The sequence below is a fragment of the Ursus arctos genome, unplaced genomic scaffold (genome assembly GCF_023065955.2).
Source record: "Ursus arctos isolate Adak ecotype North America unplaced genomic scaffold, UrsArc2.0 scaffold_31, whole genome shotgun sequence".
In the NCBI taxonomy this organism is placed as follows: Eukaryota; Metazoa; Chordata; class Mammalia; order Carnivora; family Ursidae; genus Ursus; species Ursus arctos.
This window is the reverse complement of record NW_026622997.1, coordinates 102,210-119,170: the sequence shown is the minus strand read 5'-3', so window position 1 is coordinate 119,170 and position 16,961 is coordinate 102,210. Positions and strand designations below refer to the sequence as shown.

Sequence of the window (16,961 nt, the reverse complement as noted above, 5' to 3'; positions counted from 1 at the left end):
TCTCTTCCTCTCGGGCTTCTCAGACGGCGAACTCTTGACCTTGGTGGGTCCACAGTCTCAGCTGGGCCCCGGGGCAGGGAACGCGGTGGGCTCGTGGAACCTGGCTGAGAGAGCGGGGCGGCCCGGCACTGGGCCCCCCAGACAGTCCCTGTCCTTGGAGCACTGTGGGTGAGTGGGGCAGCTGGGTGTTGAGCTGGGGGGATGGAGGCAAACGCGGGTGTTCGTCCCGCACTCCTCAGGCCTGACGCAGGCAAGCGGGCATTGCACCCGTCATCGTGGAGAGGCTCCCACCACGGGGCCCTGGGGAAACCTGGCTGTCAGGGGTGTGGCCTGGTGCACCAACCTCTCCGGCCACAATGGGGGCCCCTGGCTGGTGTTGAGAAAGCTGGGATTCCAGAAGGGAAGTTTCGCGGTGGATGGGCCTCGGGGGCTCCTCGGTGTGGCCGGCCGATGGGAGCACCTCAGCCCCTCCAGTGGGCCACCGCAATGGTGAGCCGTTCTGTCTCCTTCCTGCCTGCGGGAGGCTTCACCCCAAGGGACAAAAGGTTCTGATCTCAGGGCTGGGCTGGGCTGGAAAGGGTGTCCTGCTGGGACCGAGCAGGGAACCAAGGGCGAGAGCCTGGCTGGAGGGCCCAAGACTCAAGCAGCTGGGGCCCGGGGTGCCAGCCGGTCCCACAAAGCCTGGCAGGTGTGGCGGGGCTTTTGTTTTTTCTAGGAGTTGCTGTGGGAAGCCGCTGACGGTGGTTTTGGGTCCCAGAGATTGGCTGCTCTCAGGATGGGAAGATGGCGACACGCTCCCTCAGGGGATTTACGTTCTGGAAGGGCGGGTCGCCAGCGCCAGGACCGCTGCCCCCTCCCCCTCTGCAGGATGTGGGTGTAGAAAGTGCTGGGGCAGTTGCAGGGGCCTCCTCCCAGCGCCCCCACACGGGCCGTTGGGGGGCCCCCCGGGGAGCAGGACAGCCTCCTGGGTCCTCTGGCTGCAGGGACATCTCCCACGACCACTGTGAACAGTCCTGATGGAGAGGGAGGGGGACGGAGGGACCCGGCCGCACTTGGCACCTCTCAGCAGTCTCATTAACTCCATCATCAGACCCCCCTTTTCTGGCTATTTTCAGCACACCCCCAGTCCAGAGAAACTGCAAGAGGAAAGTCAGCGGGTTTTTATGTCTTTGTTCAAGGGAGTGCACCTCAAGTGACGTGAGAGGCGGTCTGCAGAGGAGGTGGGGCTCTCCAGGTGTCTTCGTCGCCCCGGGGACCCGTCCCTGAGCCCTGCAGCCTGGGCTTCGAGGAGCAGAGGTGTGCTCGGCTGTGCGAGAGGACAGTTTGGACCACAGACCCAAACCAGGAGGAGCAAGTTCCGTTGTCCCGGAAGCCATGCCAACCCCGACCGAGGCCAGTGCACACGCTCTCCACCCGCACAGTGACCAGGACACACAGAGCCCCAGGAAGGGGTCCGGTCGGCCCCGGGGGCCAGGCCAGGAGTGGGCAGAGCTGCGGGCAGACAGGGCGGCGGACGAGAAGCTGCTCCCGCGGTTGGATGAGGAGGCCCAGCGGGAAGCCGCGAGGAGAGAGAGCTGGTGGGAGACCTGGCTGGAAGTGAGCAGAGGGCGGGCGGGACAGCTCCCAGGCTCCCGAGCTCTTTTGTGCGTCCCCGTCCAAGTCCAAGGTCAGGCGGGGTTGCAGCCGGCTCCCAGCTGAACACCTGGCAGCTCATGCCCGCCTTTCTCAGCGCCCGCCTCCACCCCGCCCTGCAGCTTCCTGGACTGGTCCCACCTTACCTATATTCAGTGCATACCGCCCCCGCCCACCCTCCTGTCTTCCTCCCTTTCCTTTCTGTAGATGAACATGGTGGCTTTGTGCCTGTCCTTCCCTATTTCTCCCCTCCTTCCATGGTTTTCTTTTTCTCTCGGTTTTCTAACGAGAGCTTGGACGACTCCCTGAGTCTCTCCTGCTCTTCCAGAAGCCAGTCACCTTTGACGATGTGGCCGTGAATTTCACGCAGGAAGAGTGGGTGTGCCTAGACGCCGGTCAGAGGGTCCTGTACCAGGACGTCATGTCCGAGACCTTCAGAAACCTGATGTCTGTGGGTAAGAGGCCGGGGTTCCCTCAGCACGCTGCCTGCCAGGACCCTCAGCGCAGCCCCCTGCCCAGGACCCTCAGCACAGCCCCCTGCCCAGGACCCTCAGCGCAGCCCCCTGCTCAGGACCCTCAGTGCAGCCCCTGCCCAGGACCCTCCTGCCCAGGACCCTCAGTGCAGCCCCCTGCCCAGGACCCCGCCCAGGACCCTCAGTGCAGCCCCTGCCCAGGACCCCGCCCAGGACCCTCAGCGCAGCCCCCTGCCCAGGACCCTGGGACACCTGGCTTCCCTGAGCAGGTAGATAAGCTCACAGCTCACTTTACTGACCCTGCACCTTCTAGGCCTTCCAGGTGTGAAAGATCTAGGTCCCTAAGCTCGGGGTGAAAGGACGAGAAATGAAAGCCTGCACTGAGGCAAAGATAATCCCTGGAACATCATGATCATTTGAAACATACCTGTACTTACAGAATAGCTCCTGTTAGGTGCCAGGAACTTCGTTAGGAGGTCTCCTCCCTGCACCTAAGTGTCCCAGTTCTTAAACCAAGGAAATGGGAGAAGATAGCCTGTTGTCCCCACTGAGTGGGATGGGGCCAAGCCTGGGACCTCGGCTCACTCTTTCCTTCCCACCCCCAGTTAGAATCTTTCTGTCTAACCCAGATCTGATCATCAAGCTTGAACAAGAAGAAAAGCAGTGGAGAGCAGGGCTCCAGCTCCGACCCCCAAATGGAGAAGGCCTCCCTTCAGGTAAGCATGGCAAAGGAGGGGGGCGGCGAGGGCCCCGGCCATGCCCCGGGAGGGTGGAGGGCTGCCTCCCAGCACCAGGGCCGAGCACATCCTCTCCCAGCCTGCGTCCTTCTCACCGGGCCCCACGTGGAGCCGCGAGAGGGCTTGAGACCATGTGCTCGTGTCCCTCGGCCCCAGAGGACTATCTGAACTATTGAGGACAAGCAAATATGTGCGGTTTTCCGGGGGTTGGAGTTCATGCAGGTTGCTTACGTCCCTTCCAAGGGAACAGGAGAGGAAGGGGCGTGAGCTTGTGCTGAGCCCAAGTGGAGACCTGTTCCTGAGGTAGAGGGGGAAGGAGAGGTTCCGGGCCGAGCTGACCACGGGCCCTGGTGTGAACTTCCCATGCTAGCTGGGTGATGAGCGGCACCGCCTTTCCCTTCGGTGACCCCGTTTGCACCACCTCGGAGGTCACTGCGGGTGTCGTGGGAGCGTGAGATACTGAAAACGAGAGGAAATGGATTGTGAGAAGTGTGGATCTAGGCTAGAGTTCTGACCTCCGCTCTGGCTGAAGGATTCCGCTTCGAATGTTGATTCTCTTTTCATTTGGAAACCCAGAGGTCCGTTCTGCCTGCAGCCTGTGAGGTCCGCGAGTGAGAGCGCCAGTGAGAGCGTGTGGGGGGGTGCGGGCTGAAGGGGAGCTGGTGCTGGGCTCTCACGCGGCGTCCTGTCCCCCCGCCCCCACCGCAGGCGGCAGGAGGAAAACGCTTCGGGAGGAGACTTGGAGGCTGCCCGACGACAGGGCGTCCCTTGCCTGCAGAGGGGTGGGCCCAGCCTCCGCGGCAGCGGGGTCCACGCACAGGGCCCCCGCGCAGCCTGCCTCCCCGGCCAGGCCGCCCTTCCTGTGCCAGCCCTGTGGCCGGACCTTCAGCAAGCGCTCCAGCCTGCACAGTCACCAGTCTGTTCACGGTCCCCACACGACGGACAGCTGCGGCCAGTGTGGCAGGTGCTTCCGAAACCCCAGGGACCTCAGCTTCCACCAGCGCGTGCACCTCGGGGAGAGGCCCTTCTGCTGCCCACTCTGCGACAAGACCTACCGTGACGCGTCGGGGCTGAGTCGGCACCGCCGTGTGCACCTGGGTTACCGGCCCCACTCCTGCCCCTGCTGTGGGAAGGGCTTCAGGGACCGGTCCGAGCTCAAACGCCACCAGAAGACACACCAAAACCAGAGCCTGGTGGCCCGAGACCAGAAGCGCCTGGGGAGGCTTCCAGGCCCCAGAGCTGGATCTCAGGAGCGCGCTGACCAGACCCAGGGGTCCAGCCAGGAGACCCACGCCCCAGTGGCCAGGACCCGAGAACCCACGACTGGAACCGAGGGTCCCGTGGCCGAGACAGAGCCACCTGGTAACGGCAAGCAGGTCACTGGGAGACCCTGGGCAGCAGCGGGAACGGCGCCGGGGCCTGGGACCCTCACGCAGACACCCAGCACGAGAACCCCTTGCCTGGACACCAGGCCCAGCCGTCCCTCAGCAAAGCCCTCGAGACTCAAGGTCTTCTCCTGCCCTCACTGCCCTCTGACATTTGGCAGGAAGGCCCATCTGTCCAGCCACCTGAAGGCCCACCTCTCGGAGCAGCCCAGTGGCTGCTTCCGCTGTGGCAAGTACTTCAGCTCACGGTCGGAGCTGGTCAGACACCAGCAGACACACTGGAGGCAGAAGGTCTACCGTTGCCCCGTGTGCGATGTCTGCTTCGGGGACAAGGACGGCCTCATGGGTCACTGGGGGGGCCCCAAGAGCAAGGACCCGTGTCTGGGCAACCTTCAGACGTGCTGGGCCATCCTGGGCCAATGGTTCAGCTTCTTTCGTGATGCCCCCCCTTTGTCAGGGAAGGAGATGGGTCTGCCCCGGGCATCCAGGCCCCAGGAGAGGGCGGGGAGAAGGCACCGGAGGGGCGAGAGCAAATGAGGCTTCGAGGGGCGCGGTACATAAACTAAAGAAACGGCCTTTCTGACTGAGGTCGTCCTTTGTGCTTGCTTTTCCTCGGCACGGGCCTGCAGGGTCAGCGGCTCGGGCAGAAGAGAGGGTAGGGGCGAGGAGGGACATGCCGAAAGGACCGGCTGAGCAGTGGCGCACGGAGAGTTGTATTATTATTATTAGCACCTGCTTTGTTTGTGTCTGACAGACCATCAAGTAGTAATTGTTGGAGAAAACAGTGGCTGCCGTGACAGGGGTAAGACGGGACAGAAAGGGGGGACCCGTCCACTCAAGACGCGGAAGTCGAGGCCAGTGTTCGACACTGCCCTCGCTCCCCTCGCTGCTCCGAAGGCCGGGGCCCGATGGCACTCCAGCCCGTGTCCCGGCCTGCCGCTCACGCAGCTCCAGGGGTTCGCACTCCTCCTTCCCTTTCGCTCTGCCCCCCAGGACTGACATCATGGGAGAAACAACCACCGTTGGCCACGTTGGCGTGCTGTGATTTGCAAGAGGGAGGCTGCAGGTCTCAGTCCTGCCGCTGTCACCGTCCAGCACAGGTGTCCTCGGTCAGAGAGAGGAACGCCCGGCTGGCCGCGGCCAGAGACAGCTTCCAGATGGAGGACGAGGGGGGAGGACAAATGTGGGTAGGGAAACGGGGACGAGGAAAGGTAGATGATGGAAGAGGACTCAGGCCCGTCTGGAATTCAGAGCATTCCTGGAAATGGAAATGGGCTGTCTCTGGGGCGAGGCGGCCAGTGTGGGTACAGCTCAGAGGATGCCACACCTGGGGACCGGTGCTGGGACCGGCCAGGCTGTCCGGCACCCTTACCAAGATGCAGTGTCACTCAGAAGGGGTTTCCTAGAAAGAGGAGAAAATAACCCGAAAAACCTGTCAGTACCAAGCCTTAATCCACGAGAGGAGAAGCCCCCGGGGGTCCCCCTGCCTCTGCGCCTGCCCCAGCAGTGGTGGAGGCGAGGCCCAGGGCAGCTGCCGAGCACGGGACAGAAACGCCCGCAGAGCACATGGGAGGGCCCAGGACTCCCTGAGCCAGGCTCTCCTGTCCCGGCCCCCGGGCCCGCCCCCCCCCCCCCAGCTTCTGGTCCCTCCCCAGCCCCCCTTCCTCTGCCTGCCTGCCTGGCGTTTTGATCTCAGCTTATAAAGGGAGAAGAAAACTTACTCAGCTCTTCAAGAAACTGCCCTGGAAAAAAGGAAGGAGGACGTGACTGGTGGAAGACGACCGGCCCCCTCCCCACACGCCCCGTCTTCCCCTGCCACGGAGCGGCCCCACGGAGCTCAGCACTGGCTCTCCTCCGGGATCCGCGGAGGACCCTGGAGTTGGCCCTGGGGAGGAGGCAGGCGGTCTGGGTCCCCCCACCGCTGCGAGGCCCCGCGTGCCGCCCCCACGGCACCTGCGAGTCTCCGGTGCAGCCAGTTGTAGCAGATGACCAGGGCGAGCAGGGGTCCGAGCACGGGCACCAGCACAAACAGGGCGACCTTCCAGCAGGGGACCCTCAGGAAGTGGGGGTCTGAGCCGCCGCCACAGAACACAGGGTTAGCGTGCGCCCCTGGCCCCACCCACCCTCTCGCGACCCCACGGCCTGTGCAGCTGTGAACCCAGGTGAGAAAAGCTCTGCACCCTTATTTTCACCAGCCTTGAACCGAATCTGGCATTTCGTCCATTAAAAATGGAGGCCACACAGCAGTCGTCAGCAGTGCCTGTGACTTTATCCCCAACGGAAACCACTTATTTCGTTCCCACTGGGGCTGCTGGAACCTCGAAATGTTTGCCATAGTTCGACAGTTACTGCCCTTGCGCCACACTGTTACTTGGTGCGTTTTTGTTACTTAAAGAAACATTTGTGCTACATTACACATAGGGTTCTATTTTGATACCTGTATTTCAATTCAGTGGTTTTCTTTGCAATCATATGTTTTCTGTGACTGTTTAAAAACATTATTCTGGAAAAGGGCCCATTAGGCTTCACCAGAATGCCGAGGAGATTCATGGTACAGAAAGGGGTAAGGCCTTTGCTACTCTAATCCTACAAAACCGCTCACATGTTCCCTTTTTGGGTCGCAGAGACTGTGCATGGTTGGCACGCTGACGCGACGTCCTAAACGCTAGGATGGAGTGCTCCCCGTTCAGGGAGGCTGCTCAGAGCAGGGGCCCGAAGGCATCTTAGAAATTTCTGCAACATCCATCCAACCAGGATGTGGGTGCCCTTCCTTTGCTGGCATTGTCCTTAGGCTCTGGGGAATCAGCAGTGAACAAAAAGGACGGGGACTGGAGTCTTGAAGAGCCAACACTAAACCGGCTTGGTGTCTCTTCCTCCAGGAAGCCTTCCCTAATCAGCCCTGTAGAGTCTCTTGTTCTTGCCTGAAACTCCCTTCTACCACGTGGGTTCCATCGGTGATAGTAAGTACTTAGTTCCGCAGTGAGTTCATATCGCGTCCCCAACTAGACAGCGAGCGCACTGGGAGGGTCTGTTACCTCCCGCTGCACGTCTGCAGAGAGAACCGTGGCGCTTCCTACAGCTCGAGTTACCGCGGAGCTGCTGGTGCAGGGCCTGCACGGAGAAGCCTCACGGGTACCCGCTAGCATCTCACCCGTGACTTAAGAGAAACAGGAGGCGGGAAGGGAAGAGGCAGGAGCCCAGCGGTGCGTGACTGGGTCCCACCGACACACCACGCTGACTGGGGAGGACCGGTCCTGGCACTTACCGAACGTCCGGTGCAGGTTCTCTGAAAGGGAACGCACAGGAAGGGGCTCAGTGGGGCTCTGGGAGGGGAGCCCTTCCCCTCAGAGCCTCTGTGAGAGGATCACTTAAACTGCTACTAGTTGTGATACCCGCGGGGGAAGGGGACCTGCTGGACTCTCTCCCCCGTCTCGCTACGACTCCTGGCTGGCTGGCGGGGTCTGAACTATGAGCGTGTGTCTGTCTGAAGGAAGCACAGGGTGTGGGGACAGAGGCAGAGACGGTCAGAGAAAGTGACCATGTCAGTGATGCCAGAGGACAGAGGGATCGTGGAGGGAGGACGACGAAAACTCACCTATCTCTGCTCGAAGTTTTCCTGAAATAGAAAAAGGCAACATTTTTAGTTGGAGCTCTGGCATGAGATGGGCCCCTTCCTCACCCGGCGCCCTGGACCCTTGTGCCGGCGGTTTCTCTGAGGTCCAGCAGTGTCCGCAGGGGAATGGATGCGAGAGCCCAGGTTTGGAGCTCTCTCCGTGGCTGCGGTCAGCGGCAAACACTGGAATCCAGAGAGAGAGCCTGGGGGGACAGCAAGGCCCCAAACCAGCCTCAGGTGTCCTCACCTCCCCCGAGGTGGCTCTTGCCCTCCGCCCGGCAGGTCTCCGTTCACTTTGCCCTCCTCCCCCGCGGGGCTGTCCCTTTGTAAATCTAAAGCCACTAACTTCCGAATGAGGGAGGAGACGGGCTCCCAAGTAGATTCTGCATAACAATGTCCCCTCCCAGGTGGAGGGAGGGAGTGCCCCCCCCACCCCCTCACGAGGCTGAGGTCCACCAGCGTCCAGGCGGCCCCCCACCGTCACACGTCCCTTCTGCACAGCCATGGGAACAGACAGCCTTTTCCACGTGGGGGGCGTAGGGCCCCAAGTACCCGGGATGAATTCAAGGGGAGAGAGAAGACCCCCCCATTCGCCCTCTTGCACACCCCAAGCCCTCCCTCGGGCTTTATTCTCTCAGGACCGGGAGGGGGAGAAGAATCCCAGGGCCTGCGAGCCTGGGCTCTGAGAACAGCTCGGGGAGAAGGTTCCGGATGGACGCTCTGGGCACAGAAGAGGGGCTTCACGGACGGCTGAGGCTGAGTCCTCCGTGTTGAGTGGAAAAGGAGGAGGAAGCAAGTTCTGAACACTGCTGATGTGGTGGGGACGTTTGCGCAGGGACCGTATTCAAACCTCCAGGAGGCATCGACCTGTCCGACTCAGAGGCCCCCTCCCCAGCGGCAGGAAGCTGCCAGGGGTGGTCCAGAGACCGAGGGGGCCAGGCCGGCCCTGCCACTGCAGGGTGTGTCCTCACGTAACTCCCGAACCACCCCTGGCCTCTGGGGCCTCCTCTGTAACACGGGCCGTTGTGTGTCAGCCCTACCGCACAGGGAAATGCAGGGACCCGTTACAGAAACGATGGAGAACTTGTCGTTCTGCAGTTTTGAACCCAGAAGTCACTCAAAACTGACCATCAGGCCAGCAAGCTCCAAGAGGCCCCGTGTTTCGTGTTTCGGGGACGGGCCCGCGGCAGCCCACCCTCCGGCCCGTACCTCTCAGTCTGTGCTGCAGGCAGAGGTAGAGAAGGCCCACGGCGGTCTGCAGGAGCACCACGGGGAGGACCGCGATGAGAACCAGCACGCTGGGGTTGATCCAGTAGAAGGGATCTGGAAGGCAGAGCAGCGCTGCAGCCCCAGGGCCCGCACCGCGCCGGGCTCCAGGGCTCCAACAAGAGGACGCAGCTTGGAGGGAGAGTGGGCTTGTTTCCGGGACGGGCTGGCGACTGTCAAGGCCCGTCTTCCAGAGATTTGGGAACCAGCGGAGACACTCAGATCTGGTCCTCACGGGGCTCGGGGAAGAGTCTCACGGGGAGGATGACACGACTGACCCATGACCGCCCGCCTGGAGGAGGGAGGTCAGGGAAGAGGCCGCAGTCATGGTGAGACTAGAACACGGCCTGAACTAGGACGGGATGGGGGTTAGGAAGTCAGGCTCTCAGGAGCCAGATAGAAAACCATACAGAGTTATTTTCAGCAATCTTTGAACTGGGATTTAGCGCTTCTTTCCGTGAGCGTGTCTGTAGGCAAGCTGACACCACAGTACCGTGAACAGAACCTGTGACTTTGTCATCGTGAAAACCACCAGTATTTTCAGTCACATTAGAGTTGTCGCAGAAACCTCAAGATATCGCTTCTGTTCTTCACTATTTTGAAATTACACTACTTATCAGGGCCACTCCGTATCTTGTTACTGTAACATTTTGATAGCTGTGTTTCGGTGCAAACATGTTTATTTAATGCATTTAAAACATACGTCTGAGAAGGGGTAAAAAAAGAGCGGGGGGGGGTGGGGAGGTGCCTGGCTGGCTCAGTCAGGAGAGCACGCAACTCCCCATCTCGGGGTTGTGAGTTCGAGCCCCACATTGGGCACAGAGTTTACTTAAAAAGAGAGAAGAGGGGTCCGTCGACTTCACCAGTCCAGTGAAGAGCCCGTCTTGTGGAGTTTCTGAGACAGTAGGACACACAGGGTTCGATGACCGAGGGGTTCGATGACCGAGGGGATGTGGAGTGGAGCCACTGCCGGGGGTGACCCGGAGCTCTGGCTCCCACCCAGAAGCTGCCGTTCTAGAATCTTGCCCTCAGCGCCCAAGAGGTCTGCCTGTCGAGCCTCAGCGTGCCCGGCCGGGCTCAGCACTTCTCATCTTGTTCCGTCCTTTCGTGGGCTAGATAAAGACGTGGCCATCAAGCGTAGGGATTAAGAGACAGCAAGCAACTGGTCGGGGAGGGTTTCTTAGGGAGGAGCAAAACCCTTCAAGCTGCAGATTAAGGCTCTTGTCTCTTCTGTTCCCGGGAGAAAGTGGAGCCAGTCCTACTCCAGGTTCTTCTCCGAAGTCCCTGCAGCAACGTGACTTAGCAGCTGCAGGCTTCCACCCTTCGCACATTTTATACCTTCGCAAAGTACTAGGATCGGAAATACAGAGAAGAAGGCGCCAGTAGGGGCCTTCTGATGGAAAGCAGGAGTATATAGCATCACCTATGAATGCCTGAAAAAATAAGTTAAACCTGGCTCTGATGGTACTTCTCTGTTTAGAAGAAATACAAGTATGGGGCACCGCGTGAACAGAATGGGAGTGAAATCAGCCAACTCGACGGTGGGAAACCACAGGGCACACACCAACGTGTGGCTCTCGTGTAGATCTCACTCAAACTAAGCAGTTGTAAAAATACGTTCTTGAAACAAGGGAATTTGAACACAGAGCAGGCATTGAGGATATTAAGGAATATTTGTTAATTTTAAAAGGTAACAGTATTGTGGTTATGATTTTTAAATAGAGTTCTTACATTTGAGTGGTACATTCTTTTTTTGTTTTCCAAGTAAACTCGACCCCCAATGTGGGGCTGGAACTCATGACCTTGAGATCAAGAGTCACGTGCTCCACGGACTGAGTCAGCCAGGAGCCCGAGCGACACATTCTTGTGCATTTCGCGATGGAATGGTAATATGGGCTAGGGTTTGCCCCAGTGATTCAGTGGGGGAGGGTGGAGACGAGCGGGTCAGGTGAAGCAGGCTGTCTGTCTGTCCGCCTGGGGGATTGTCGCAGAAGGGTGGTGGGTCCCTGGAGGCTCACTGTAATCACCTACTGCTGTGATGCTTTTAAGTTTCATAATGAAGCATTTAAAGAAAGGATTAGAGACAACAAGTAGTAAAATCACAAAAATGCAAGAAAAAAATAAAGTTGGAAAGAAAGAGAAAACACTCTTTAGAGAAGGAAGGGAGGTAATGATTGGCTGTAATACAGTCACCGATTTCAGTCCTAGATTCGGCTCAGATTCCTGCTCTCCAGGCGTGGCGGGCGGTCCCTTGTTTACTTGTAAAACACTTTTTTTTTAGACTCTCAGGCATGCAGACTCTGAGATGGGAGGAAGGGGGTTGGAATGTGGAAAATCAACCCAAAAAAACCTGTCCCCTGAGGCAGTTTTGTTCTTTCTTTCTTTCTTTCTTTCTTTCTTTCTTTCTTTCTTTCTTTTTCTTTCTTTCTCTTTCCTTTTCTTTCTTCCTTTCTTTCTTTCTTTCTTTCTTTCTTCCTTCCTTCCTTCCTTCCTTCCTTCCTTCCTTCCTTCCTTCCTCTCTCTTTCTTTGTTTCTTTCTTTCCTTCCCTCCCTCCCTCCTTTCTTTCTCTCTCTCTCTCTCTTCCTTCCTGCCTCCCTTCTTCCTCCCTTCCTCCTTCTGTCTTTGGAGGTAGGGGTTGTGCTGGGGGAGGAAAACACAGAGCAGTTAGGCGGGAAAGCTGCACACTGGCGATCTCACAGTCCCTCGTCCCTGCAGGTACAACCCCCAGGAGAACCAGCTGTGTGCACACAGAGCCATTCTCACGTCCCGGACTCCCTCCTCCGGAAACAGGGCTTTGTTACCGCGCACACAATGCCATCTTCTGGCCGAGCCCACAGAAGTGAGGATTGTCTGAGGAGCAGGTGTGGAGGGGGGCGGGGACCTTGAGACATTGTTGCTCTTCAGACAATAGCAGTGAACAGTCAGGCTCCCCCTGCCCCCACCTCTCCCTGCATCCTAGCAGACCGTGAGCCCACAACAGATCGATGCCAAGATCCCCGTCACACAGAAGACACCAAAGACAGAATTTGGAAGGTGGCGTCCCTTTCTTTCGGACATTTGCTCCGCTCGTGTATTTACTTGGACCATGTCTGCCAGGAATGTGGGGATGTTGTCTAATAAAGCACCGCAGACACACCCAGTGAGGGTTCTGCGGTAGTGGGATCTGGTCATTTCACTCCTTAGGAATCACGCCTTTGTTTCTAACAAATAAAGAGGAAAACATTCCAAAGTCAGACATGGAAGGAAAAAAGTCCACTTTGACACTGGAATTAGCTTTCAGGTTATTCTCATCTAGTGGCAAAAAACCATCAGAAATTGGTTATTTTGGGTTTTGCTGCCACTATTTCTCAGCTTTTGTATTTTGGTTTTTATTTTAAAATTTTTTCTTTAATTTTTCTGTATATGTACTCACAAATGTGCATAGTATCAGCTCTTTTATATGAATGCATACATACGACCGTATGGATAATTCCGGCGTCTCCTTTGGCTGGATCACACTCTGTCCTCCCTCTCGCCCCCTCCTCCCCCAAAGTGAAACACGGTCACCTAACTGTCTCACGGGTCCTTTCATAGTTTACCGCAGTGTCTCTGCGTCTGCACCTGCACCCAGGAGCACGGAGCCCCTGCATGTTCCCTACATGCAGCAGCCCCGCACGCAGTGCCTCCAGGCGGAGGGGCACGGCCCTCAAACAGCCTTTCAGGGTCTGGGTAACAGCACGGATTCTGTCGTGTCCCTACTCCTGGCCCTGGCTTTGGTCCCGCTTCTCCACCCGCACGGGCCGGGTGCGCATACACACTCCTGCGTCCTGCTGCGATTCGCAGGAGCAGGATGTTTGGGCTGTAGGGTCACATCTCCCTGGAGAGACTGATGGAAGTCTCAGAGGGAGGTCTTGCCCCGCAGATACTCACCCTCCACTCTCAGTTCCATCGCCGCCTCCTCCTGGTAGGAATGGTCCCGGAAGAAGCAGGTGAAACCGCCTTCATCTGAGAACCTCACGTTCCGGATCCTGAGGGTCACCTTCCCCTCGCCCATGGTGTCCCTCAGCAGCTCCGTCCGCCCCCGGTATTCGGGCGCCTGCTCTGCGTCTTGGTCCTTGCCGTTTCGGTAGAGGTGGACCACCCTGGAGAAGGGGGGCCGGTACCAGCCCACCTCCATGCCCGTGGCGTTCTTCCCGGGGTAGATGCGACACGGGAGCTCTGCTTCATCTCCCACCAGCGCCCGGATGGGGTGGCCTGGTCCTATTACTCTGAACTGTCCTGTCCAAGACACCAAAGGAAAGAAACCGAGAGTCACAGGACCTCGCCACACAAGCCTGTCCTGGGAAGGGCTGCTTCCTAAGAGCCAAGGAGGAAGACACCTCTCTTTACATGGAGTTCTGGAACCGGGGAGGAGAGATCCCTGGTTACCGAGGCGTCTCGAGGGCCCTGGACAGGAGGAACGTTCTAGCATGTGGTCACTCAGCAGGGCTGCTCACCCTCCTGCCGACATATCCATCTCTGACTCTCCAGCCCAGCCTTTAGTTCCCACCACGGGACGGGCTCTGGCACCTTGCAGTATAATTCTCGGGTGGGGGCTCCCTGTCTGAACTTAACCAAGCTGCTCCCCGACGTTCCCCTGGTGGGTTTGCTTTGTCCTTGTTCACACCCTGTTCCCAAAACGTCCCACCCCAGAGCTGGCTCCACTTCTTTGTTCTCCTCTGTGCCTTCAGCCCAGGCTCCCAAACTTCTTCCTGCATGGAGTGTGTCTGTCAGCCAGAGCTACATGAAGGGAAGACACCTGCAAGGGTTCCCCAAGGGGGAGTGGGGCTGGGCTCCGCTCTGGGGGTTCCCTGAGGCGGAGAATCTGTGTGTTTTTGGTTTGTTTCGTTTTTTTTTATTTCTCCCCAGAACGTGACGGCCGGGCTCCTCTGTAAAAACTCGTTGGTGCTTGATCGTGTGGAAGAGAGCTCTCACGCGTGATGAGATCCGGCCGTTCGGCATTTATCAGGATGTATCGGGGCAGGCACGACCAAGCACGTTCTATACCTCACCCCATTAAACCCTGGCAGCAGCCCCAAGGAGCTGCTATTAGGGTGTCTCCACCGGTTGGTGAGAAAGCACCCGGGGAAGATGGGTAAGAATGAGCTGAAGGAGAACGTGAAGGTCACATTACGGAGCTCGGGTCCTACTTTGACGTGCGTAGGGAGCCACAGAAGGTTTCGGAGGAAGGAGCCCCGTCAGCACACCCGTGCTTCCGACAGATAACTTGCAAGACACCCTGAGGATGAACTGAAGGAGGGGAACCCAAGGAGACTGACTTTTCGGTTGTCAGGGCCTCCCCAAGGCAGAAATAAAGATAAATCTTACCTGCAGAGCTGCAAGACAGCTGGAGGAGGAGGAGGAGGGAGGGAAGGCAGCTGGGCAAAGAGGAGCTCAAAAAACTGGCCATCTCTACCGGGACTGGGGACTGGGGACAGAGCGTCCCTGCAGCAGGGTCAGGCCAAGCGGAGGCCCTCAGGGTGCATGTCCCCCACCTCTGACAAAGCCTGAGGGGAGGATCTGGGAGGGCGGCCTCCTCCCAGCTCTGTGCAGCTGTGCTCCCAGGAACGGCCGAGTCATCCCCGCCAGGCACTTACACAAAAGGGCCACTGACCCAGGCGATGACCAGGGTTTGCCATCCCCACCCCCCCAGAGCTTCGGAGCAGAGGCCGCCTGGTACTGGCCGCCCAGCCCCTCCCCACAGCCCAGCCTCCCTGGGGCTTCTGGGGGTGACACTCCCTGGGCCTCGGGAAAGGCTGCGTGTGGTCTGTGAGGTTCCTTCAACCCCTCTCTTCCTGCTGTCAGCCAAGAGGGAGGAATTACTGTGGGTTTTTGATAAAGGCAGGCAGGCGTTCTCCCTGACCTCTAACTTCCCTCTCTCCCACGCACGGCCCGCCCCCCCTTCCTTATGTTCTGATGTGTGCGGGATCGCTTGGGCGTCGTCGGCTTCCCGTTCCCAGAGAAGACATTTGGGAGAGTCCTGAGCTGAGTGTTCCCTGTGCTCAGAGAGGCCAACACGGTGGAGGGAGGTTCACGGAGGTCAGTGGCGGGCGGGCAGCACAGCCGTCAGGGCGCATCTCCCAGCCTTGGCATGATTTCTCCTGGTCCTCAGACGCAGAGGGTCCCTGAGGAGCAAGACCAGCAGCATCACTGATGTGGAGAACAAAGACACGGGAAAAAAACCAGACTTACCTACAACCTACAGCCCTTGACAGTCCTTGAGGCAGGCAGAGGGACCTTCCTCTGGGAGCTCAGCTGCCTCTATGTTAGAACTTTACTGAGGGCAACAGGCAACCTTAGCTTGACATTATCGCGACCTCCAGGATCCTGTAAGTCTCCTTTAACATACAAAAATTCCCTTGGAAACTCCCTTTATCTCTACACCCCTCCCCCAAGATACGTGTTGGCAATCACCCCCCCAAGCATATGGCCCACCAATATACATCTGAAGGGTCTCAGGACTCAGGTGTTATTAGACGGTAATAAATGACCTTTTCCCAACAACAGCTAGCCCCTCAAGGTCCTGGAAACCCTGCTTCCGCATTCCTTAGAGACTTACGCCCTCCCTACCCAATTCCCAACTTGAGGGTATATATGGGCCACTCCTCGCGACCCCAGCGCAGCTCCTTCTGCCCACGGGTCCTGCACTCGTGCTTTAATAAACAACCTTTTTTCCGAAGACGTCTCAAGAATTCTTTCTTGACTGTTTGCTCTCGAACCCCAACATTTTCACAACAACCACCAAATTTGAGAAACATACTTGCCAATCTTAAAGCAAGGCTGTCTCACCAAAGAAGAAAAAAGGGTCAAGACGGACGGCTTAAAGCCATGTTGTCCAATATAGTAATCACTCGCCACAGTGGTCATTCAAATTAAACTTAAATAAAATTTGAAGTTCAGTTGCTTGATTCACCGGCCGTGTCTCAGATGCCCAGCAGCACGTGCAGCTGGCGGCTGACACAGAGGACAGAACAAACACAGACCATTTCACCATCAGCAGGACTTACATCGGGCAGCACTGTTCAAGGGCCTGGAACTCGACTCGAGCCCATGGAGCTGGAGAACAGATGGGTCCGTTGAGTGTCCTGTTCCTCCTTCCCGCAAGGCGATTGGAGCTGGGCCCACACAGGCTCGCTGCTCTGGAACTGTGAAGGTGAATGTCAAGGTCGGGAGGGGTCAATCAGCTGGGAGGGGCAGGCTCTGTGCTTGCCTGCTGTCTCCCCAGGGGGAGTCTTTCCTTCCGGAATCTGAAATACCCTGCTATCCTCTTCCTCCATGATGCCCAGGCAGGTGGGAGAGTTCTGCTCAAGATACTTCCCTGGGTGGGGCTCGAAATCATCCAGCACTGGTCCAGGTGTCAAAGCTGGATGGGACCTCAGGTGAAGTGCAGGGCTGGGAGAGCAGAGGGTCGAGAGCTTGCCCATCAGGACGCCTGGGGGGCTCAGTTGGTGAAGCCTTCAGCTCAGGTCATGATCCCAGGGTCCTGAGATCGAGTCCTGCATCTGGCTCCCTGCTCAGCGGGGAGTCTGCTTCTCCCTCTGCCTCTGCCTGGTGTTCCCGCTGCGTCCGCGTGTGCGCTCTCTCTCTCTTTGTTGAATAAATAAATAAAATAATAAAAAAAAAAGTTCGCTAATCAAAGCCACTTTGGAGAACTCGCAGTGTCTCTGAAAACAAAGTAACAAACACCAAAGAAACACCTGACCCAATGCTTCCCTGTACCGCTGTCCTAAGGGATTTGCTTGTATTAATTCATTTAATCCTTACAACAATAAAGCAAATGTTAAATTATTACCATTCTTATTTTACAGATGAGGGAACTAAAGCACAAAAGTTAAG

At 57.8% G+C, this 16,961-nt stretch overlaps 2 protein-coding genes across 2 annotated transcripts; one reads left to right on the top strand and one right to left on the bottom strand.

Annotated features, from left to right (window-relative positions):
* The first annotated feature begins 1,178 nt into the window (after positions 1–1,178).
* ZFP57 (ZFP57 zinc finger protein) lies at positions 1,179–4,798 on the top strand. The gene is made up of 3 exons (XM_057304928.1): positions 1,179–2,087; positions 2,735–2,821; positions 3,551–4,798. The coding sequence occupies exons 1-3, from the start codon at positions 2,054–2,056 to the stop codon at positions 4,762–4,764; spliced, it is 1,335 nt and encodes a 444-aa protein (XP_057160911.1). The 5' UTR covers positions 1,179–2,053; the 3' UTR covers positions 4,765–4,798.
* A 369-nt stretch (positions 4,799–5,167) lies between these two features.
* MOG (myelin oligodendrocyte glycoprotein) lies at positions 5,168–14,535 on the bottom strand. Its single transcript, XM_048225761.1, has 9 exons — positions 14,454–14,535; positions 13,017–13,364; positions 9,050–9,163; positions 7,823–7,843; positions 7,493–7,513; positions 6,181–6,297; positions 5,949–5,969; positions 5,316–5,392; positions 5,168–5,266 (listed from the first exon to the last, which is right to left on the bottom strand). The coding sequence occupies exons 1-9, from the start codon at positions 14,533–14,535 to the stop codon at positions 5,168–5,170; spliced, it is 900 nt and encodes a 299-aa protein (XP_048081718.1).
* Positions 14,536–16,961: the final 2,426 nt, after the last annotated feature.

Excerpts from the sequence above, each read along its gene's own strand:
- ZFP57 (XM_057304928.1), top strand. The coding sequence starts at position 2,054 with ATGTCCGAGACCTTCAGAAACCTGATGTCTGTGG. Across the intron at positions 2,088-2,734 it reads CAGAAACCTGATGTCTGTGG|ATCTGATCATCAAGCTTGAA; the intron begins GTAAGAGGCCGG and ends TGTCTAACCCAG. Across the intron at positions 2,822-3,550 it reads TGGAGAAGGCCTCCCTTCAG|GCGGCAGGAGGAAAACGCTT; the intron begins GTAAGCATGGCA and ends CCCCCACCGCAG.
- MOG (XM_048225761.1), bottom strand. The coding sequence starts at position 14,535 with ATGGCCAGTTTTTTGAGCTCCTCTTTGCCCAGCTGCCTTCCCTCCCTC. Across the intron at positions 7,844-9,049 it reads CCTGCAGCACAGACTGAGAG|GAAAACTTCGAGCAGAGATA; the intron begins GTACGGGCCGGA and ends TTTCTATTTCAG. Across the intron at positions 5,970-6,180 it reads GCTGCACCGGAGACTCGCAG|GGCAGTTTCTTGAAGAGCTG; the intron begins GTGCCGTGGGGG and ends CCTTTTTTCCAG.